Genomic DNA, 24,800 nt, shown 5'->3' on the forward strand with positions numbered 1-24,800 from the left:
GATGTACGTAATTTTTAGTGCATTGCCAATCGAAGGCTTGCCTTTGAATTCCCTATATTTCTGGAAAAAAATCTACTGCGAGAGAGAGAGAGAGAGCACCCCCGTCGATACTTCTTCCTTTTTTTTTTTTTTCATATTTTTTGTTTTACTCTCTCGGCGAATACGCGTCGAGCAGCTTTTTTATTTCTCGTTTTCCGGATATTTCGAAATTATTTTGCTAAAAGCCGAATCAATACTTCGAGAGCGTACAATAAGGATGTACGTACCCTGGTATTTTTTTTTTAATTCGATGGATGCCAATTCGCGTGCGCGAGAAGAGAAAAGCGCGCGGAGGCGGTGCATATTAGTCCATACGCGCGCTGTCGTAGGATCGCGCGAATCTGAAATGTCGGTCGGGGATTCAACGTGGATACGATTCGATTCGCCTAATCGAAGAATTCATGAATTTCGCATGTGCGACGGAAGCGGAGTTTCAATGCTAATCGATCGAGAGGCCCGTATGGCAATAAGGAGCTTACACGCGCAAGGGCTGCCTATTTTTCCTAACCCATGAATGCCCCGGGGATCCCTTTCTCTTCTTTTCGGCCAATCGACATTCATCCGAGCGAAATGGGAACAGGATAGAACCGCGTCTCCGGCGAGAGCCAGATACGTCGGCGAATGCAATTTTCACGCGCTCGACTTTTCGAAAATACACGCCAGGCTGCGTGGGTGCGCGCGTCGTCATCGCCGTCTTCGTGTGCGAGATTTACAATTCCCTTATTCGATTCCCGAATCGAAATCCGTCCTCTCCCCTTCGCGTTGACCGCGGCGCTCGGTGTACGCACAAAAGCCGGGGAGCGGCGCGTCGCGACTCGATTGTAAAAATCGAAACGAAGAAAATGCCACCCTTCGGTCGCGCGTGGTGTGCGCAGGTCGGTTTCGCCCGAGACGTGCACGTATACACACGCACACAGGGGTATATCGGTCGGCGCTATCGATTATTTGACTTCGCGTGAGCTAAGCTACCGCCTCGGCGGCCTTTCTCCCCTCCAGGCGCACGCGCGCGACGTCGGAGGGAGCGCCGGCTCGAACATAGAGCGGCGTATCGAGCGTTGCATCAAGCCACCCTTCGCGCGAGACCAACCCCACCAAGCCGAGGCGAGCTTCAGGGCTGGACGAACGTCCTTCGCTTTCATTGGTCTTGCGCGCCGTTGTCGTTATGGTACGCGCGCGTCTTGGGGGGGCAGGAGCGTAAAAAAATTGCGGCCTTTTTCGCGCGATCCACTCCCCGGCGACGAACGAGATCGCGACGGCCCCGAGCGGACATTATGCCGCGAGGCGACGATTTATTTTGCCGATAATCGATGGAGAGATCTGGCCGAGAGGCACGAGCCGTGCATTGTGTAGAAAAGTTGGCCGGCCGTTTCAACGAGAACCGCCGTGTCTGCTCGCAGCAGGCCCTATTCAGCTCTCTCAGCTGGTGAGCGCGAGAGGGGGGCCCGTTGGATGTGAATCGGAGTGGGGGCCCGGTGGCACGCGCGCGCTGCCGTAAACGTACGTTTAAAGGCGGAGCGCGACGATCGATGGTGGTGGCCTCAGTGCTGGCGGCTAGCGTGCCAGCGACCGATCGATGCGTCGATCGATGAATTGCGGCTTTTGTTCGCGAGCGTTGCGTCATTGTTTCGGCTCACGCGCGGTTCGCGCATCGGCGTCGCCGGCTCGCGCGCGACGATCCCCGCGTGCCCCGCGCACGAATCGTCGACTTGCTTCGGGAAAATCGCGGCCGCGCTAAAACTCCTCTCGCGTCGCACTTCGCACGGAAAACTTCACGCCCCCCCCCCCCCCCATCCGCCTGCGCTAGCCGACGGCGCCCCGGCAACTTGCAACTTCAGCGCAAAGAGCAAGAGGAAGGCAGAAAAAAAGGAAGAACGACAAGAGGCAGAAGGGGTGGTGGGGAGCGGAGTGCAAGTAAGCAGCTTTGGATCCCTCGGTCCGTTGGTTGGCTGGCTCGACCAGCAGGCGCTCGCGTATTTTGGGGTGGCTCCATCTCGTCACCATCCATCCCTGGCGGAGTCGCGCTGGTCGCGTACTTCTCCGTCCTTCTCGCTCGCACACACACACACACGCTAGCGCGCGCGCACACGGTGGTTGTACCGCGGCGCGCGCGAGCGAGGGGTGGAAATAGTCAGTCGCGGGCTCGAGTCGAGTAATAATCGAAGCGCGTCAATATTGGCTGCAAGCGTCGGGCGCTCACTTGGTTTGGCGCGCGCGGAGCCGATAGCCAGAGTGGAGGGGGCCGCGTATTGATCGCTGATATCGACGTCGGGGCGCACGCGTCGAAGACGGACAGCGGGCGAGCGAGCGAGCGAGAGAGTCCGTGTGCGCGCTGTCTCGACTCGACTCCCCCCTGTCGCGTCCTCGCGAGCGCTCTGTCTCTGTCTGTCTGTCTCTCTCCCGCCGGGGCAGAGCAGAGCTTTCGCGGCCTTCAGGAATGGCGCATCGATCCTCCGAGTCGTCGTCGCCAGTGCAGTGCTCGTGACGAACTTCAGCGACTGAGAGTGTGCGCTCGAAGCGGGCAATCGATATCGGGAGCGCGGCTGCGATCGCCAGTGAGGAGGCCGAAGGAGTGCGCGCGAGCGCGAGCGAGTGCAGTGCGAGCGAGGGACCGCGCGAGGACCGATGCCTCGTCGATGGATAGTTTAGGCGAGGATCGTCAGCAGCAGCTCCTAGAGACGGGGCTCGATGGCACCTCGTCGGTGGCGCGGATGCGGAGCCTTCGCGCCGGCGCATCCCCTCCCCACCACCAGCTTCACCACCACCACCACCACCACCACCACCACCACCACCACCACCAGCATCAGCATCAGCAGCAGCAGCAGCAGCAGCAGCTCGCACAGCAGCAGCAGCAACAGCACCACCAGCAGCAGCGACACCAACAGCTCGGCGCGCGAGGCGCGAGTGGTGGAGGGAACAGCGGCGGCAGCAACGGCGTCGCCGCCGTGGCCGCGGCCGTGCAACAGCAGCAGCAGCAGCAGCAGCAGCAGCAGCAGCAGCGACTAGAGCTTCAGACGGGCAGCGCGCAGCAGCAGCAGCAGCAGCAGCGACTGGCCGAGCAGCAGGAGGGGGCCGCGTCCGAGGTTATGTCCGCGGGCAACTCGTCGGCCTCGCAGAGCCCCGACATCGCGTGCGCGAGCCTGCCGCTCGAGCTGCTCGGCGTGAAGGAGGAGCAGCCCGACTGCGACGCCGCCACGCACAACAACGCCAGCAGCGGCGGCGGTGGCGCGCCGCAGCCGCACTCGCAGCACCGCAGTGTGATCGTGGAGGCGCGCGGCGACGAGGCCAGCGGCCCGCAGCAGCAGCAGCAGCAGCAGCCGGCCGACGAGGAGCTGTCGCCCAGCATGATCGACGCCACGGACTTCCGGGCGATGCAGCCCGAGCCCACCTACCAGACGCTCACCTCGGTGGCCGAGCGCATGTCGCCGCCGGGCTTCTCGCCCAGCTCCAGCTACGCCACGCTGACGCCGCTGCAGCCGCTGCCGCCCATCTCGACGATGAGCGACAAGTTCGTGTACAGCGCGCACCAGTCGGGCGGCCAGGCCGGCCAGGGCGGCGTGACCGGCAGCTTCGCCGTCATGCAGAACAACGGCCTGGCGAATATCGGCCTGGGCGCGATGGCCGGCTCGCCCTACAGCTACGACAAGTTGCCCTCGATGGGCATGTCGCCGCCGCACAACTACCCGTCGCCCACGCAGGGCCTGCAGCCGTCGCCGCTCTCGCCGCAGAGCGCCTACAGCCAGTCGGCGCTCAACTCGCCGCACAAGTCCGCCTCGCCGCACTACGAGCCGGCCTTCCTGCCGCGCATGCAGGCCTCGCCGCAGGCGCTCTCGCCGCCCTCGCCGCCACAGGCCGCGCAGTTCGGCGCTGCCCACCACTCGCCCGCCTCGCCGCCGCCGCAGTTGCAGTCGCAGCAGCAGCAGCAGCAGCAGCAGCAGCAGCAGCAGCAGCAGCAGCAGCAGCAGCAGCACGTGCAGCACACCTCGGTGGTGATGAAGAGCGCGGTGGCGGCCGGCCAGGCCCAGGCCGCCGGCCAGGCCGAGCTCGAGGAGATCAACACCAAGGAGCTGGCGCAGCGCATCAGCGCCGAGCTCAAGAGGTACAGCATACCGCAGGCCATCTTCGCGCAGCGCGTGCTCTGCCGCAGCCAGGGCACGCTCAGCGACCTGCTGCGCAACCCCAAGCCCTGGTCCAAGCTCAAGAGCGGCCGCGAGACCTTCCGCAGGATGTGGAAGTGGCTGCAGGAGCCCGAGTTCCAGCGGATGTCCGCCCTCAGGCTGGCAGGTTAGTCACGTGCTCACCACGTGCCGCCGCGGCCTGCGTGCGAGCGAGCGACCGACCGACCGACCGAGCGCCACCGAGCCCTTCCACGTCGTTCGCCGGGGAGCGAGCGAGAGAGCGCGCGCCCACGCGTGCAGCTCCGTGGAACGCCACTTTTGCGCGACCGATTCCACGTCCCGCCAAGCGCTCTCTCTCTCTCTCGCTCGCTCGCTCGCTCGCTCGCTCGCGCGCCTCTCTCTCTCTCTCTCTCTCTCTCACTCTCGCGCATATACACACACCTCCGACACACGCGAACCCACACCAACAACCTCTCTGCTGAAACGTGGGTATTGATCGTTTTCACTGCGCAGACGTCAGGCTCGCCGTGCGAGCTGGATGCGTTTACCTTACCTACCTAAACTACCCCGCGCGCGCGCCACAGAGAGAGGGAGAGAGAGAGAGAAAAAAACGAGAGCGTTATTATTATCGTTCGACGTTTATTGTTGCCCGCGATCTACCATGCTGCAGCCTGTACTTTCTGTGTCTTTCCCTCTAGCGCGCGCGCCAGATCTCGGCCTTCTGTGCTTCGGTTCTATTCTCCGCATCCCCCTTGACTTTCGCAGTGTGACCTGTCCTCGATAAGGGCCAGTTGGGTTGATCGTAGTCCGTCTCCGCCGACCCTCGCGTGTTGCAGCCTTCTTTGCCCCGTCCAGTTGTCACGACGCAGCCTCCCATTCGCCCCACATTACACGCGCACGCACGCACGCGCGCTGCTGACGATTGCTGCGCGCAATCCGCGCATCCTCTCTCTCTCTCTCTCTCTCTCTCTCTCTCTCTCTCTCTCTCTCTCTCTCTCTCTCTCTCTCTATCTCTTATTTTCATCGCGCGCGCTCGAAAAATTGCGCGAACGCACCGTCCCAATCGAAACGCTGGCGCACGCGGCGATGCAACCAGCGCTCGCCTTTGGCGCGTTTTTATGCACTATTTCGGGATAGTCGTTCGAAAATGCTCGTCGGACAGGCGGGGATGAAAGGTACGCGCTATCTCTCGACTCGTCGTCGAGCCACTGTTGGATGCGCTCTGCGGCGGCGGCATTCAACTGAAAATTTCAAAGTTACGACAGGAGCGCACCGTATATATATATACATATATATGTATACATATATATATCGAGTGAGAGAGAGAGGAGCCGGGAAAAGGCAAAAAGATGACGACGACGAGTCGTTTGTTATTCGTGCAGAGAGAGAGAGAGAAAGAGAGAGAGAGAGAGAGAGAAAGAGAGAGAGAGTGAGACGAAGATAAGCCGAAGGAGGCCGACGAAGCTATACAGGCGAGAAACAATACGCGAGAGAGAGAGAGAGAGAGTTCAATCCGCAGCCCTTCAGATTAGAGAGTATTGTCTCGCGGAGTGCGAGCACGGCCCGAAAGTTCCGCTACTGACATTTCATTAGTCTTTTCCAATATGAAATAAACAATCGACAGCGTAGTCTTGGTTACGCGCGAGCTACCGACGACGCGACTTCCTTTTCACTTTCCGCCTCTCTCTCTCTCTCTCTCTCTCTCTGTCTCTCTCCCTCCCCCTCTCACTTTTTTCGCTTGTTGTGTCCATGCAAATGCGAGAACCCACATTGACGCCAAGTTGTTATATGCCGCTGAACTAGTTGTCGCGACCCTCGTGCGAGTCGCGCGTACGGGAACGACGACTTACTTTAATCGCGCGCCTATGCTTTCCACGATTCTTTTTTTTTTCTCTCTTTCTTTCGTTCGCTGGCTCGCGACGCGCGATATATACGTATATATACATATATATATATATATGTCCTTTGACTTTACGTTGTCGTTTTATTGCTCGATGCTACGTGGCTTTACGATTACGAGCGGTCTTTTAATGGCTCGCCGTTAGCCACGTTCATTCGCGATGTAACGAAGGTTTGACATGGTTGATGTAGCGCTTTCATGATGCTCTTTCTTAATTGTTAACATTTGTTTTGAATAAGTTGCAATTCGATCAACGACAGTCTTCATTGGCGCGAAGCGCTGAGGCTGAGATTGTCGTCAAAGACTTTCTAGAGCCATTTCACATCGAAAAGAAAAAATTGAACAACAGTCGCGTCGTGCTTTGGATGATCGCTCCTCGATTTCTAACAACTCGAAGCATACGAGTAAGCGCTCGATTCGATAATCCCCTCGACAAGATCCTAATCGCAAATCGTAAAAGTAGAAAGGAGAACAGGGGAAAAAAAAGAGGAAAGAAAGCAGAAAAAAGCGTGGGGGAAAGGCGAAGTCGCGCGAACGATGATACAGCCGCAAAACGGAAAGTTAGCTTCTCCACTGGCTGGCAGCGCGCGAGGCGCAAAACCGCAGGAGCGCACGCGACATCGGCTGCGCGGGAGCGGGGAGGGAGGAGGGCGGCGTGGGGAGGGGGTCGGAAAGGATGCACCCGGGGGCAGCAGCAGCCGGTGTGGCTTTCAGGCGTGGGCACGCGCCGAAACTCGACACGCCTACGCCGGCGAGAGGCCTTATGCTACCTACGCAAGCGCTGCACGGCTGCCCGGCTGCCCGGCCGCATGGGGTCCTTCCTCTCACCTGGAGGATACGTATCCTGTCGGCAAAGCCCCACACTCGCACGCTCGAGAAACCTAATTTCCGCGCGACCACCCTCGGAACGGAAGAACGGTGGGACCGCGCCGACGGCCGACGAGCGAAGGCTCGGATCGTCCCGCGCGACGACTCGCTCGCGGCCGTCCGTGTCGCGCGCCCCGAGGCGGCCTTCCGCGGTCGGCGCTTCGCGGAGGCGTCGCGCGTATCGGGAGCGCGCTAAATCACGGCGGAGCGCTCGGCTAATACCGGCTCGGCCGGGGCGTTAATCATCGGCAAGGCCGCGCTATCGCGCAGCCCAAAGCCGCCGAAGCAGGTGGCCGCCGCGCGCCCGCATATAAATCGGCGGCGGCGGCGGCGGCCATCTGCGACGGCTAGGCGCGCGGCGCTCGTTACCGAAAAGAGAGACGCGCTCGCGCTTTCCCATCGCGGTATCGAATGAAAACGGGCGACGACAGCGGACACCGTGGCATGCGAGCGATATCGCGTTCGAAACTCGCTGTCGCACGCCACTCGGCTGTATACGCGCGCTCGGCCGCGGATTTCATGTCCCACGCAAATGAGCCCTGAAAGTTCTGTACGTCTGCCGGCGAAGATCGCCGCGCCGTGCGCACGCGTAACCGACTGTGGATACGCCTGCGTCGAGCGAAGCCGAGGCTGCCATGGATTGATTGTGTATGTTTTTGTTGTTTTCCAAGTGACAAAAGCCAAACGGATAGACAGACAATTATTATGCGCTCTCACTCTCGGTGTATTGCACTCCTGCCGCCGCTGTCGCCGCCGCCGCCGCTGCCGCTGCTGCTACTGCTGCTGCTGCTGCCGCTGCTGCCGCCGCTGCTGCTGTCTTCTGTCTTCTCTCCTTGTCTTTTTTTTTTCTTTTTTCATTTACCCAACCCACCCCCAGACGACGTCACCTTCATTAAAATACATCCCTATCGATGTCCCATTGTGCATCTGCTTTGTTTGCCTATGCCGCTCTGTCGTTTTCTGGTGATCACCTTGCGTTTTTCATAGAAAGATTCCGTTTCAGCCATTAGTTTCTTCGTTTTTCTTTTTAAGCTGATCGTTGCTGGAGTTCTTGCTCAGTTTTTTTTAATTGCGATCAACTTGACGGGAAAATAATTATAATTTCGAATAAATATGTTCAGTTCTACCGATGAAAATTTGCCGTATATTTATTTATAAGAAACGATTTTATGGCGGGAAAATTTTGACGAAGCTACTTGAAGTAATATATTTATAACAATGAGCCTCCTACAAGCTGTCCGTTGAAGAACGATCTAGTAAATACAAGCAATGCATTGGTTGTACTCATTACTTTAAAGTCACTCTGAATTATTATCTACTGCTTGTGTCAAATTTATTTATACTTTTGATCCGCAACAGCTATTAATTAAATCAGACGAATTTCTCTTAGCACGGAGTATTTAAGTATGCCATTATAAAATAATCTCCTTAAAAGACTTAAAAATAAATTGTACATGACTGAAATGGTTTCGTTGTAGATGAAGCGAAATCCGAAACCGCATACTGATTACCAGAATACGGCTGTTATAATTTAATTTTAACTATAGTTTTGTAAGTTTTGTTATAAGTGTATTTACAATGCTTGCCGCGTTACGTCTTGGTTTTTATTGGTTAACCATTATTCTTTGATTTGCCACAACTTTTTTCCTTTATATAAATCAAACGTTGCTTCTCAAAGTGAAAAAAGGCAAAAAAAAAGAAACAGTTTGCCGAAACGGCGCGATGAAAAGCTCGCAATGTTTCACGCACACCTGTTTTCACATGGCCAACGTGCGAATATCGATCACCCAGGTGCAACTCAAAAAAAAAAACCGAGAACGGAGCGAGAGCCAAGCAGATAATTAATAAGCAAAATTCAAAAGCAAAGACAATTGTAAATGTTGAGATGGTTGTGTCTATCGGTTTGGTTTTAGCGCTGAGCAGCAACTGCTCGGAGACGAGCGGTGGCGTAGCCGTGGACGGACAGGAGAGCTTGGATCTCCACCAGGAGCAGCAGTATCACAACTCATATGGTAATGTCAAAAAAAAAAAAAAAAAAAAAAAACAAACAAACAAAACAAACTTTCAAAAAGAGAAGTCGCTGCATTCTATTCTATCCGGATAACTTTTTTTTCTCCTACTTCTGCTTCTTTCTCTCTTCTTCTTGTTGTTACGTACTTTTCTCATTTCTCGTTTCGACGACGAGGCAACTATAAACTTTAATCAGCCGCCCAACAATCGCGACTCGAAGGAGCGCGACGTCCCAATCTGCCCGAGATTTCAATCCCCTCCCCCCTCTGCCCGGACTGTTTTCTATGGGACACTGAGTGCACCCCCCGGAACGAGCGAGCACGATGTGCATCGATATGTGAATGGGAGGACACGACGACGCATCTAATTAAAGTCGCGTGTGCCGCTGCCTCGCCTGCCTTTATTAATGTTTTTCTCTCTCTCTCTCTCTCTTTCTCTCGTGGACGACGAGGTAAACCGTCGCTCGCTATCTTGGATTTTCATCACGGATGAATCGGAAAAATACCTGAATGGCCATTGTACGTCGGCGCGATTCGCCGCGCGCCTAGCTATTTTGCGAGAGAGAGAGAGAGAGAGCACGAGCGAGCACGAGCGAGCAGTTCGATCCTTGCATCCGATCACGACAATTCGTGCACGCGCTTTTGGACGACGCAAATTAGCGCGCGACCAATCCAATCCCCTTCCGAGAGCGGCGCGAGCCTCGCCGATTGCCCGCGAAAAATAAAATATATAACGCGACGGCTCGACTAATGATATACGCGCGCAAATTGACGCGGATAAAAATACGGGCGTGTTTTAGAAAACTAGCCGGCAGATGTATTTACGAGCGAGCTCAATCCCACGCAGAGAAAAGCGCGATAATCTCGTTATCCATACCCGATGCAACCGCAATGGCGACGAAAAAAAAAAAAAAGAAAAAAAAAAAGAAAAAAAAAGTCGCTTAATCGAGTTCCACCGCATTAGTCGTCGATAAGTAAAACGACTCTTTCTCTCTCGTGTAGCATCTGTTTTCCACTGGACACGGCTTATTAATTAGCCGCGGTGAAAACTTCTCTCCTTTTCGTCGTCTGGAAAAGTTTCGCAGCCACGGCTAATAGGATCCGATAAAATGCGGTCGGCTCTTTTTTTTCTCTTTCCTTTTTTCGGGAAGATAAGAGAGAGAGAGAGAGAGAGAGTGCTCGTCCGGTTTTAAATTCTCAGGCCTCATCGATCACCGATGCACACCCTCCTCGTGTCTGCTACATTAAGCCGCGACGCCGAGTCTTTGTTTATATCGCGGGGTGAACAGCCTTCGGGTGCTAGCGCTGAAAAATTGAAGACGAAGACAACGTTGGCTGACGTGTAACGCCGCTCGTGAGTTATTCAAGCTTCCTGGCACGCTTTCGCCCCGCGTCTGTGTATGTAGACGCAGGGCGGCTCATTAGCCATGAATTGGGTCATACAAACGTTATGGCTCCTCGAGAAGGAAAGCCATGCCAGCTGCTGATAATGCCTACCGTCCCGAGATATCTGTGTTACGCGATTTCAGTCAACTCCCCTGCCCCTCCCCCGCTACAGTACGTCGCGTTAATATTTAATCGCTTTTCATTCAAGACTATCGGGGATAGGGGCTCTTCTTAATATTCAAACGCCACCCTGGCGTTCATCATTTACCAGTCGAGAATATTAAACCAATCCTTCATTGATTCATATAAATACGAACGTCACCGCGGTCATTGAATTATTCCTCGTTGTTGCTGCTGCCGAGGCTTCGCGTCCAAGAGACGAGATAATTTTTCCGCCGCGATTCAGCCACAGCTATCGATTCGATCGGGCTCCCATTGCCATATCGCTGCTGTTATCGTTGTCGGGGTAGCCGAGCGCTCGGCGGCTGCTGTGCGTCGCCACGTAATTTTCGCGCGATTCACGGGTGCAGCAATGCTCGCTTGGCCTTTGGCATTTACGTTGGCGCCGGCCGCCTGGCGAAACCACCGCGGGCGATCAGCGCACTCTTTTCGCGGAAAAGAGAGAGAGAGAGAGAGAGAGAGAGAGAGAGAGAGAGAAACAGGCAGACAGACAGAGGCCGAAATAAGCTATTCTCGAGCGAAAAGTGAGATGCAAGTGGCAAGAAGCAGATCGAGGAGGGTCTCGCGCTAAAAGCCATTCGCGCGCCTTATTCTGTGGGTCAGAAAAGGCGGAGCGGGAGCAATCGGCGATCCACTATTGGAACCTTAATTAGCGTGCGTTGAGGCTACTCTAGGCCTCGCGCAGCCCGCGAGGAGTGCGCGCGCGCGCGCGCGAGAGAGAGAGTGAGAGAGAGAGAGAGAGAGAGAGCGAGAGAGAGCGAGGTGCACGGCGGCGGCGTCGCCTTGGCAGCCAATCAATAATCTATACACGTTCGCGGGGCGGCTGCGCAGCTGCGTTTTCAATGGCGCCGTAAGACACCTGCGAGTAGCAAGCGGCAGTAGCACCGAGAGCGCGGATTAAAGGCCGCTATTGATTTCCACCCACTACCCATCGAAGGGAGCGAGTGCGCGCCAGAGAAGCTCGCGATAGATAATAACCCCCCCCCCCCCCCCCCCATCGCTTGCAGCGGCTTTGCGAAATTTTTGGACAGATATATGCCGCTGCTGCAACTCTTTCTCTCTCTCTTTTTTGTATTATTATTATTTTTTGCAGCGTGCATATTTTTTTATCGATCGCGGCGCGTGCAGTCTTACGTGCGGGCGAGGAGAGAATTTCGCGCGCTGGCGAACAACCGCGCGCGCGGGATGAAAGTTTCGGAACCGTAAGCGCGATAACTAATAACAAACTCGGCCCGACGGTGGACGAACGCTGAAAAAAAAAAAAAGGAAATCGCGCGCGATGCACGCGTGTATTCGTTATTAATAAAATATCCCTAGGCACGAAACGAGAGAGCGAAAACCGCGATGCACTGACGGAATGCCAAAACTTTTGTGTAATTAAATTTTTCCCTGTCCCCCACCCCACCCGCCCCTCGAACGACCAGCGAGGATCCAAAGAGAGGCTCAATTCGGAATTTTTAATACGAGGAAAAATATTCCACGTGCAGCGGTGTCCTTAAATAAACGAATCGCTGGAATTTTTTTGCTTAGCGGACAAAAGAGAGAGAGAGAGAAAAAGAGAGAAAGAGAGAAAGAGAGAGGCAGCGGTTGGCCACAGGGGCGCAGCTGCGCCGCGACGCTGCTCGGAAATTAATAAAAGCGGCTCAATTAATAAAAATTTACACATTTTTCATGTATCGAATGTTGGGGGCTAGAGCTTTTAATTTCACTCGCGAGTTCCTTATCGCGCCTTTCTCTTTATTTTATTTGTTTTTTTTTTCCTCCGTGGCAGCGCGGGGCTTGTTGCCCTCCCCGCTCCCGCCTGTTCTACGGCTTTATTGTCGCGCGAGGTCGATAGCGCGCTTCCCTTTTTCATTAATTATCCGAATCGCCGGCGAAATATGTCGTTCGGTCCAACGTCTCGTCAATGGAGATCGCGATAAGGTATGCAAAACGGGAAGCTCATAACTCGAGCGAGACCAGAAAAATAAAACTCGGTTGACATACAGTTATCTGCATTTATTAGATCAAGTCGGTTATTCTCTGACTCCCTCTCTCTCTCTCTCTTTTATTCAACCTTATGCAAGCTTGATGAGTTGCCCAGCTGAAGAGTTTTGAACAAAGCATACAACGCGCGGCGTCGCGCGAAAACCGTGTGCGGCTAAAACCGGAAACGCTAAAAAGGGATTGACGTGCAGGCAGCGCTGCCGTTGCATTTTCCAACTCTCTCGTCGTCAATTGCAAATTGAATAGTTTCGCGCGAGCGCCGACAAGAACTTGTCACCGAGTCGATTTCGATATTATATTTGTTTTCGTTGTCACTTCGGCAGGCAAAAGCCGAGTGGAGAATTGAAACCCAAGCGGGGCTTTCGATAGGAGGGTCGTCATTTGCAGGGCGCGAAGACCCGCAGCAAGAGAAAGGATTGAGTTGCTCCACACACGGCACAGACGCACGCACGCACGCACGCACGCACGCACGCACGCACGCACGCACGTGCACGCGCACGCGCACACGCGCACCGGCACACACGTGCACAAGGTGAGAAACGAAAAAGAAGGAGACAATCTTGATTTTTTCGGCTAGAGATAATTATCCCGCCTATCAATCGCCATCGGTGAATTATAAATGATAGACGTTGCTTAATGGCGAAGCTGTTTCTCCAGCGGCAAAACGAAAAGAAAAGGTCAGCTCCGCCGGATTACAATTACACTGCAACTCTATGGATTAGCCTCTCTCTCTCTCTCTCTCTCTCTCTCTCTTTCAGCCTCCTCCTGCATATCTATATGTATAAAATCCACGGAGCGTTTTTTTACACTGTGCTTTGTGTTTATATGCATATATCGCTAGCTCTCTCGGCATTTTCCAATATTCCGCCTGGGCGCCGTCATATTTCGACAGAGAATCGAAGAGAGAAAGAGAGAGAGGGAGAGAGCGGTCCGGCATTTATTATAAGCTTTAGAGAGGGCACTCTCTCTCTCAGCATTCGTTTTTTCTTGCGATTTTTCTCCTCTACCACCCCCTCGACGTCGGTCGATCGATAAGAAATTAACTGTAATACGCAGCGTAGGCAGTGCTCTCTGAATTATTATTTCGAGTCTCTGACCGAGTCCTCGCACACACACACACACACACACACACACACACACACACACACACACATGTACGTACGTACGTCGAAGAGCGAGAGAAGTGGGATAGGCAATTGATACGGCGGACAGGTTAACGAACCGTCGGGCTTTTAATTCCTCCGATCAAAGCGAGCCGTTTTGAAGTGTGTCGGCGTGGACTAATGAAAACGCAAAAAGCGAATTGTGTCTCCTCTGTGCCGTACGTGCCTCTCTCCTCCCCCACTCTTGTGTGTGTGTGTGCGTGTGTGTGTGCGCGCGCGCGTGTGTGTGTTCTGGCACTTAATACCTTTTCTCTTCGGCAGACGTTTTTCCCGATCGAAGGACCGTCATGTATATAATGTCAAAAGCCAAACGCGATAATTAAAAAGTCAGACAGGCTGCAGCAAAACCAACGACGTTTTTAACCCTCTCCCCCACCCCGCCCCATCGAATTCCTCGAATATATACGACGAAGATTCGCCATACACAACAATTGTATCATCATCAAGAAAATTATGTATTTTGTATGTGTGACACAGAGAAAGACACTGATGGGTAATGGTTCCAAAAGAAAAAAAAATAAAGAAGGAAAGAAAGGTGGCGAGAGAGAAAAAGATAAGAAAGTGATGTTGATGACCCTCCCTGTTTTTATGTTTTATGCATTGCAGACTGCCAGATGCGCAATGTTAACGTGCGATCGGTCAACTCTAAGAGAAGGAAAACACCCTCCTCTTCCTGCTTGTGAGTCTCTCAGTTTCGGTGTTCGTTTAATTATCCAACAACCTCATATATCTTATATACTACTATTATACATTTCTTATTTATTATATACTTATATTACATACATTATATATTCAATATTATTATTATTATTATTATTACATACATTTTGGTTGTAACGAGATATATATTAACGTATATATAGGTTCTTTAATTTTTTGACTTAATTTTCATTTTGATTTGATTGTCTGGATTGATTGCCATATATACAAAGCAATATTATATATATCTAAACCCGAATCTATATACCTCTGTACTTGTATACTTGCCGATTCTAAACTTGCCTTTGCATAATTTATTATATACAGATATTATTATCACACGGCTCCGTTTGTCTTAAAACTTCTTCTGTTGTTATATAATATTATTCAGTTTGTTTATATATATATATATATATATATATATATATATGTATATATATATATATATCTGTCTCACACGTTGTTTCTTTTATATAGCTATATATATTTATATATAAATACTATGTATGGTCTGATGGATGGAATTGACGTACACGTACCGACAAGTGATATATTGACCCTATATATAATACCATAAACTTTGTCTTTTGTTTGCAAACAAAACCACAAGTAAAAAAGTAAAAAACCGAGAGAGAGTCCTCGTCTCCGATGATGATCGTCGAAAGCTCGATCGGCAGCCGCGAATGAATCTTATTATCTCTCGTACCCCTTTTGTTTGCTGTGTACCTTCTTTGTTACTCTTTTTTTTTTTCTTTTTTTCAACTTGATATCCAGTGTCTCTCTTGCGCGCGACGCTCTCTCATTATGCGCGGCTCATCGATCCCCGGCAGATCTATCGAACGCGCCTCGCTGGGCGCACTCTCGCGCGTTACACGAAATCACACCAGACAAAAGGGAATTCACGGGAGGCGGGAGGGGGTGATATTGTCGCTCGTGGGTAGTCCTGATGTGCAGCGATCGTAGGCCTCGATCGTCGTGCGTCTTGACTCGAAGCTAGTGGCAATTGAAACGAGCCAAGAATTTCCGCGACGATAGAGTCTGTCGGCGGTCGATGACGCGCACAAATCAAATTGGCTGCTTACGCGCGGATCAATGACCCCCCACTCTCCCCCTTTTTATTCTTCCTCTTTATTCCGTTACCTCCTGTTGTTGTCGCGGATTTCAGTTCTTGCTTACACGACATTACGTCTCATCACACAGTACACACGCACAATATTGGTGGACGAACACACTTATGATTGTATCTCTTTCATTGTTTTTTTCAAAAATTTTTTTTCTTTGGTTCTGTTCAGTACGAACAAGGCAAGCCAAGTACAAGCTAATTATCATTGAGAAGTCTTTTCCTTGCACGCTCGCTGTTCTTGTATATGATACCTATCTTATGACGCATACAACTGAAGATATATTATCAGATAAAAAGAAAACAACTAATACCATCATTATCAACATGACACACTGTATCTTTGCTGCTGCTTTATTGACCGTATATTTATGCGTTTTATTAGACGAGATAATCACATCAATACAGAAATACATCTATCCTTTTGTACAACTTTTTCAAAAAAAAATAAAAACGATAACACAACTTTGTTAATACGGAGGCATTTTATTGAGAAGCTGCTTTTAAATCTGTGATTTACAATAAAAAAAGACAAGAAAAACAAATCGTATGTATATCTATATATATACATATATATATGCAGCCAGGCACAATTGGCAAAGTAAAGCCTTCCTGTATTTTTCGAAATTTCTTTGTGGACGTTGCTCAAATTTTATCCATCGATCTATGCACGTTTTCTTCATACAAATTTGATGAAACGGTGACGCTGGACGCTTATTATACGACTCTGAACCGTTTACATCGCGATGCTATAATAATCAAATCACACTCTAAATACGAAGACGACCGTGGCTTCGATCAAGTCGGTCCTTCGAGTCGGCGCCATGTTTAATTCTCTCGTAAAGACGTTTCAATTCCGCGAGAGAGGGGACTTTGACAAGTCGAGTCTATCGGCTATTTTTGGACGCGGATATGTGCTTGGAACCGTCGATTCGTTTCGTTTGGTTCGCAACTCGATTAAAGAGCTCGTCGTTGCGACATACGTATCATGGATTTTTTCTTCTTTTCCGAAAATCCGAGTTATAACGGAAACTCCGCGGTGACGCTGTGCATACACGAGTCGCGAAAATGTATCCGCTGATGACGCGCTTTGAATTCAATCGTAGAGAGCAAACGAGAGGCATTCCTTTTTCAAATTTTTCGATTAAGCTTCCTTTTTTTGCATCGGGGGCTGACGGCTGTACGTAACTAACCCTCTCTCTTTTAAAAAATAATAAAAAAAAAAGGAAAGAAAGGGGGTCGCTTCGTTTTTAGAGTGTGACCGGTCTTCCATGACGCGCAGGAGAGAGAGAAAGAGAGTGAGAGAGAGAGAGAGGGAGAGAGAGAGAGAATGTGTGTGTGTATGTGTATGTATGTGAGTTTGAGTTTGTGTGTGAGTTTGCGTGTGAGTTTGCGTGTGAGTTTGCGTGTGAGTTTGTTGTTGGGTGTTGGGCTTAAACGGCTCGTCGAGTTATGTCACGGTTCAGCGTCCAGGGCTAGTCAGCCGTTATTGATATTGACGCAACGAGATATATAGAGACACGAGAAGCCGGCAGAGATGAAGAGCAAAAAGCTTTTCCTTTCTCTCTTTATTTTTCTTTGCCAACACTACGCTCTGCTAAAATAAATGTTCAATGTCACTGCAACGGCAAGATTAGTCGACGTATACGCGCCAAGTACCGAGAGAAACCGATGAAAAAGTCAAGTAAAAAAAGGAAAAAGAAAAAAAGCAACAACTGTTACTGAGAGAGAAAAGACGACGAGGGCCTTTTCCCGCTCTGATCCCCGACGATTGTATTTCGAGTCGAGCAGCGGTAATCGCCGCGCGGAGCGCGCAACTTGAAATACAATCCGCGCTGGGACCTCGAAAAGAGAGAAAAAAAAATAAATAAATAAATAAATAACGCAAAGCAAAAAAGAAAATGAAACGCAGGGGAGAGGCGGGGGAGCATTTATCGAAAGTTGTCTTTAAACTGTGTTCTCAATAAAACGCCACCGGGCTGTAGTTGCATGGCCACTCTCTGTAAACTACAATCCCTTATGTATTAAAACGTAAGACCCATTTAAATATTGAACGCCTGTAATGCTCGAGAGAGCGAGAGCATCTTGATCTATATCCTCGATAATCAGTAGTTGACATATTAATCATAATATACATATTAATATACTAGTCGTAATTATATCTTAGATCATTAAGTCGATGATATACATATATATTTATCTATACATATTATTGCCATTTTTATACCCTATGATGTTGCGCGTATATGAGTATAAACCCCTTGAAACAAAGCATGAATGTAACAACGTATCAACATATATACTTGATAACACCCTATATCATTTTGGAATAATCAAACTCTGCTCGTGATTGATGCAAGGCTCGCGTAAGGCAATTCTTTTCCGCTGTCAAATTTATAGTCGGCGCCGCTCCAAACGTATGCGATCGCTGCCACACACCCGCGCTCGGTGCCTCCATCAAAGAAGACGCAGGCTACAAATTTGAGAGATGAATTTCCGATCAGTTTCCAATAAAAGCCATGCCTTACAAGAGCTTTCCGGGCCGAAACCGAACGAAACAAGACACGTACAGGGCTGCGCTCTGGCCCTGGCGAAAACTATTCTTGCCACATGTATACAAGCGAAATACATGCTCTCACCTTATTCAGAAAACAACATCATTCGATACTCATCAGCGAGAGCGGGCAAAGGGAGAGAGCGAGAGTGGGGGCAATGTCCAGAACCAGGGCGTACATTTGCGTCGAGAGGTGTCGTCGCGCGTAACGTCTAATCGCTCTGCGCTGCCAGGCGCGGACGGGGCCAATCGTTTCCGAGTTACACGTCCCGTAACGACGTCATCGGTTTTACATAATGTATCTCTCTCCCTCTCCCTCTCCCTCTCTTTCGGAAACAGAAAGGGAACGAAAAAGAAGATCGCCGGGACGACGCGCGTTTCCCTTTTATTACCTTAATGCGAAGACGTCGCGAGCTTGATTCATCGACAGATCGTGCATTCGCGCGGGTGCGACCCTTCATTAGCGGTTTCCGGGCCGCGCATTAATGAATATTCGATGGACGACGGAAGTGTGCGGAAGATCGGCGCGGGGGGTGTGGGGTGAAACGTATAAGCCCGACGGGCGAATTTTCGTTTTTCATTTTTTTTTTTTATTTATTTATCTTTTTTATTTTTTTTTGTTCGCGAAAGTCCGCCATCGGAATCCGATCGCGGGGGTGAAAAAAAAGAGCCGGCGCGTTTATTAAATTGGGACAGTCCGATGCATCCGGTATCCTTTTTTTTCATCGGGTACGAAGGCTCATTGTTGACGAAATTAAAAATTGCTCATTCGATGCCACGCGTGCCGTGGATGCCTGTATGCATCTTCCACACGACAGGAGAATATACTCACCACACGATACGCACGCACTGATATACATATATAACTGTATTGGTTACCCTCGTAGCTAATTTTTTTCTTCCAAGTTTGTTTGTTTGTTTGTTTTTTTTTTTTTGTTTTTTTGGGAAAGTCAATGGAATGTCTATATGCCTATGAATGTGTATCTGTATTCTCGCGGTGACAAAAGCAACCAGCGAAAGAGTTGGAAAGCATATAACCGACGCGATTATCGCTGATAATTCATTCCTTCGTCTCTTGCCAAAACTCTTTCTAACCCCCAAGATCCCCCCTTGTTTTCCGAATCACGCGCCACTCGTACTAATACGTAATTTTTCTTTTTCTGCTTTCAGCTGCACAGATTCCACAGCGCGGAAGTAAGTACACACCTCTTTGCATTTGTTTTTTCGATCTTTCCTCGCTCAGTTGAGCCGACCATGAGATCGTCCGTGTTGCTTTTCTCCGCGTGTCGTTTCTCAGTGTTTTTCTTTACTCTCGCTCATTAATCGAATCTTCTTTCGATAATGTCGAGATTTTGAGATTGAGAAGCAAATCGACTCAAATCGAGCCTCTTTTTTACGTGCACGCGGGAGGTCGCGTTAAAAAAAATAAAGCAAACCCAAAGGCAAAGGCTCTGAACTAGACGTGCGTATGATTGCAGCATGCAAGAGGAAAGACGAGATGTCGAGTCAGGCCGAACACCAGCAGCCCGCCCCCAAGAAGCCCCGGCTGGTTTTCACCGACCTCCAGCGCCGTACTCTACAGGCTATTTTTAAGGTGAGAGAGAGAGAGAGAGAGAGAGAGAGAGAGAGAGAGAGAGAGAGAGAGAGAGAGAGAGAGAGAGAGAGAAACGCGCACGCACTGCACGCACCTGTTGCTGTTGCCGACGCGCGCCGCGGTCCATTCGTCATCCATGCGAGCCAAACTTTTTTTTTCCTCTCCCGCTTTCGCACTCTCGATTCGCTCGCCTGATAACGGCGCGCGACTGCCTCCCCTTCGCGCGCGCGTGGTGTGGCCCAGTTTGCAGTAGTGTGCAGCAGCGTCGAGTCAGCCGTCGAACTTCTCCGCCGAGCCTCCTCATTGTTCCACGCGCTGGATGTTCTCCTTTTTTTTTCCTATTTCTTTTTCCGTTGGAAGTGTCGAAGCGATACACGCGTCTCCTCGCTTTTCTCTTCGCTCGTCCACCGTCGACGACATTCGCGAGTTCGTCACCGAAGACCTTGAGGAATCGACTCGCGAACCGATGTCGAGCTCGCGCGAGGTCCGAAATCGAAGACGAAACGTCGAAGGCGCGAAGGGACGTTCGCGTAAATCGGACGACGCGAGACGCGACCTCGGCGATAGCACCTGGCGTCGAGCTCGGGCGAATCGTTGACGAGCGCGGCGAAAACGTTAGCGACAAAAAAGAAAGGAAAAAGAAAAACAAACAAAAGACCTGTCGGGCGTAACGTGCTCGCGCCCCGCGACGCGGCCACGAAATCGGTCATCTAGCAACGTCGCGCGGGCACCACGTACGTGTGCGCTGACGGGGCGCGCGGGGCGGCTGAATGAAGCTCGCGAGCTGTTATCGACCGCCTCGTGAATAATTTCCGCGGCGTGCCCCCTCCCCCGAGCGGCGACGAGCCGTCGGCCAGCTCGGTAAGATACCAACTGCTTGCAGGAGACAAAGAGGCCGTCGAAGGAGATGCAGGTGACAATCGCGCGGCAGCTGGGCCTCGAGCCGACGACCGTTGGTAACTTCTTCATGAACGCGCGCCGACGATCAATGGACAAATGGAAGGACGAGGACCCCAAATCGCAGCAGCAGTCGTCGAGTGTGGACGAGGGACAGTTGTCACCGACGATCGGCATCAGTCCCCGGCAAGCCGGCGACGTCTTGTGACACACGTCCGACCACGAGGAGTACCAGGACGAGTCGCCCGAGGAGGAGCTCAGCTTCTCCTAAATCGCCAGCCTGCGATCTTCGCCTTTCTCTCGCACTTTTGCAATCTAGTCAGACCGAAACAGCCCGGAGAGAAAGGCGAGAGCGGCTCTCGTCCTATCCGCCAGTGTACTCCTGCGTGGCTGATATCTATCATAGATATATAAATATATACATAACAAACTCGATAATTAACCATTCTTCACTCTCACTCACTTGATCGTACACTACGTGCAACAACAAACAGACGAACAAAAAGTAAATGAGAGAGAGAGAGAGAGAGAGAGAAACGAGCGAGGGGAAACTCGACTACAAAGAAACAAATGAAAAAAAAAATAAGAGAAAACTACGTCTATTTTTCTCTCCTTCCTGTGTGAAAGCGAAGGAGAGCCGTTCGTGCATAGTACAAAAAACACTAGGCAAGTCGTCGGTGCAACGTGTGCAATTCTTATAGGGGAAGGGCTTACGAGGCTCAGCTGTGTGTGGAAAAGAGACTTGTGTATTATATACGCTGTAAATAGTATTATAGTTAAGGAGAGCAAGAGAGAGAGAGAGAGATTGAGAGAGAGAGAAACAAGTTTATTACCGATTATAAAAAAAAAAATTAGAAAGCGCGACGGAAATGATGATTATTATTATTACTGCAATTGTATTGATGCAAAACAAATAAAAAGCAAGGTGTTTTTGTTAAGGAATTTAAACATTAGATAGTTGCATTGTAGACGAGATTACAAGCGTCGTGTATAAGTATTGTATAATGTACTGCGAGACACAAACATACTTACACAAATAACCCACACACATACACAGATACACGCGCGCGCGCGCGTGGACACCTCTATAGCTAACTTAAACTGTGCTACATTTATCATAGTGGGGTACGAATCAATAAGACCAAAGGACTGATTCATTTTTTTTTTTTTTTTCGTTTCGTTTAGTTTTCGTTTTCGTTATTATCCCTTCTCTTTTTTCGATACAGGGGTGGACGATCGCTACGGCGGAGTTACTTAATTCTTAGGCATTCCTCGCGATGCATCATTATTGCCTCGTTAGGTTGTAGACAATTGTTTATCGGTTTTCGACGAGATTCCACTCGTACAATTATTTTTCTCTCCCTTTCGTTCATCAATTTACTCGCGCTTTATTTATTTACGTGTATTTGCCTCGTAAGGCTTTTCTTTCCCCGTGAACCCCGTGAGTCAATTTACTTAGGCAATCCCTTTTCGTGGGCTGACGTTTTTGGGGAGTAGTGAGTAACTTTTTTAAAATTTTTAGTGTTTTAAGCCAACTCGTAACTGTAAAGCTTTTGGTTGTTTGTTTTACGAAATTGACATTTGTAAAATATGAGAGTACCTTGAGAAACTCGACTACGAAAATGCAGTCAATATCGTTTTTAATTCGACGCGACTCTCGTTGCTGCAAAAACGTCAACTCGCAGGGAAACAAGTCAACTCTATTGAGTACTGTTAATCATTTACGCTTACGATTATCATTCCTCGAGATTGTTTCGTTGAACAACGTGTAGGCTAAATTGTAAAAAAAAACGTTAAGCGAGATTAAAAGAAAAAAAAAATTAAAAAAAAAACAACGCGGCTGATTCCGACGCGTGTGCATGATGATTTTTATAAAGCGCGAGCTATCAATGTTTTCGGCTTTTCGAGTAAATCAGAATGAAAAAAAATTTTATCTAGCGCTTGCTCATCATCGATTGGCCGAATAAGTTTTATTCGTTCCTGTCAAATTTCAAATTGTTTTTTATTTTTCGTCATCGCGATTAGCTCGAAAGAACGTTTGGTTTTTTGATTCATTGGCGATCGAGAATATAAAAAAAAAAGACAAAACAAAAAAAAAACCAACACACTAAAAATTGTGATATATTATACAGAAGAAAGCGGTTGTAGAAGCTCTCATCGTTGCTGCTATCATTTTTAGGATTGTACACACGTTAGTAGTACTCGCGGTTTACTTTCCTGACGGATCGAAGTGCCTAGGAAGGAACATTTGGAAAAAAAAAAGAAAAAAAAAAAACCCGAGAAAAAGAAGAAGCACTAAAGAGTATAGAAGCGCATTCGTCGCGCGCGCACGTCTCTCTCCGCGATCGCCGTAACACAACACTGCAGCGCGTCGAATTCCATACATATGTGCCGTGAAGCACGCGGGTGCGCGCGCGCGCGCGTGTCGTTACGTTAACGCCTCGTCGCCTGATCGGGAGCCGACTAACCATGTATAAGATAAAATATATACGAGCCGAGCTTTCGTCTCGAGCGATAATAATTTTTTTACCTGTGCGTCGACGATGCTTCTAATGTGTAATCTGAAGGATCCTCCCGAGCATACCCCCGCAACAACACGTAACGCCCTCGCCAACGTTGTACATTGTTTTTCCCAGAGACATATCTTATCAGATGGACGAGAGAGAGAGGGAGAGAGAGAGAGAGAGCGGCACAATAACGTTATTTATACTATTATTCGCATCGCGTGCGCGCGGGAGGTGGGCGCGCAACCATTTTAAACCGCAATGTATCACCGGCAATATATATGTGATGAAAACGAGCAAGGAAAACGAGCGGGGCACGTTTCGCTTGACCGTACATGTGCACGTCGACTCGCGAAGGATCTTAGAATATTCGAGTGCTCATGGCTGGTTGGGGGAGACACGTGCGATCGTACATCTCGGATATGCAGTTCGTCATCTTATTTTGACTATCACATTGCGTCAACCAACAGATTAACGGGGAAAAATAGTTCACACGACAATAAGGTATATATTGATTAGTTGGACGAGTGCGGCGCTGTAAAATAATAAGGGACAAGAAAAAAATATATACAAAAAACCAAGTAAACAATTAACTATATTTATTATAATACGAGTGTCACAGTATGATTGAAACCATATATATGTATATATACATATGTATATGTACATGTATATTTATATAAAGGCAAGAAATATGAGCTATATGTACAATTCGGACAAGTTCGACACAAGTGAGAGATCTGATTAGGAAGAGGTGTGAATTGCGAGGAATTTAGCGGTGTATTATTAACTCGGATCATAAGGAATACACACACACACACACACACACACACACACACACACACACACACACACACACAAAGACAAGAAACAAAAAACAAAAACTGCTAGGACAACTATAAACGCGAGAGAATCGGTGACTGTTTGTATAAGAGTGATCGGTTATCTATTCTTAATAAGCTAAGGAGACACACAAGTTCAAGCGAAAAATACCAAAGGATATAAGAAAAATAGCTTATACGTGAATATTTATGATTTATTTATTATTTATATTATAAGTGAGCTCGCGAGTGGAAGAGTGTGGTGGTTGTAAGCCGTGCGCCGGAGAGAAAAAGAGTAGAATGTAACTTAGGACGAGCGGAGAGACATACATATAGTCATATTGTTTCCCGATTTATTTTTCTCGGAGAGAGCGCGTGCAGCAGAACGCGAATCTGTTGCGAGTGCTAGGATCGAGTTGTTGATAAAAATTTTTTGGTCCCGCGACCGGCGAATCGGTCTTTCCGCGGAGGGGCGCGCGCGTTTCTTTCTTTTTCCCTTTTGAACACGACGAATCGGCACGGTCTTGCGTAGATCGAGCAACTTTATTCTGGCATGAGCGCGTTCGAGAGGCAAAAATACAATTATTGTACTAGCGACGGAAAATTCGAGGCGCGGACAATTGTAAACTACTGTAAACTACAATGTTACTACGTTTTACGAAGAGCTTATTGTAGTCGAGAATTATAAATGAAGAAAAAAAAAATGAAAAAAAGAAGCGGCATGATTTTAAATCGTGACGACGATGAAAAATGGTAATTGAGTGTAGCACTTGAATTCTTTACACTTTTGCACGAGACGTGTGTTGTACTTAATTGATCGTTTAATGGAATATGTAATTAACATTTTATTACTTAGCAATTAAACTTAATTTATTTACCATTATAATCGAGTCCCTTGTGTTATACACCCTTCGTTGATTGTTTGCTTTTGTTTTGTTCTGTTGATTTTTAATACCTGATGAATGT

The 24,800-nt window shown here is 49.4% G+C and overlaps 1 protein-coding gene across 4 annotated transcripts; it reads left to right on the forward strand.

Annotated features, from left to right (window-relative positions):
* The first annotated feature begins 1,920 nt into the window (after positions 1 to 1,920).
* Positions 1,921 to 24,709, forward strand: LOC131666979 (homeobox protein onecut-like). 4 transcript variants are annotated; one of them, XM_058940127.1, is made up of 6 exons: positions 1,921 to 4,320; positions 8,835 to 8,933; positions 14,252 to 14,324; positions 19,189 to 19,212; positions 19,497 to 19,612; positions 20,496 to 20,633. In XM_058940127.1, the coding sequence occupies exons 1-5, from the start codon at positions 2,673 to 2,675 to the stop codon at positions 19,609 to 19,611; spliced, it is 1,959 nt and encodes a 652-aa protein (XP_058796110.1). In that variant the 5' UTR covers positions 1,921 to 2,672; the 3' UTR covers position 19,612; positions 20,496 to 20,633. The 4 variants fall into 4 exon arrangements, with proteins under 4 accessions (XP_058796110.1, XP_058796108.1, XP_058796111.1 ...); XM_058940125.1 differs by lacking the exon at positions 14,252 to 14,324 and having other exon boundaries at positions 20,496 to 24,709; XM_058940128.1 differs by lacking the exon at positions 8,835 to 8,933.
* Positions 24,710 to 24,800: the final 91 nt, after the last annotated feature.

This window comes from Phymastichus coffea, unplaced genomic scaffold, assembly GCF_024137745.1.
Source record: "Phymastichus coffea isolate CEN01 unplaced genomic scaffold, Cenicafe_Pcof_1.1 PCOF00062, whole genome shotgun sequence".
NCBI classification, from domain to species: Eukaryota; Metazoa; Arthropoda; class Insecta; order Hymenoptera; family Eulophidae; genus Phymastichus; species Phymastichus coffea.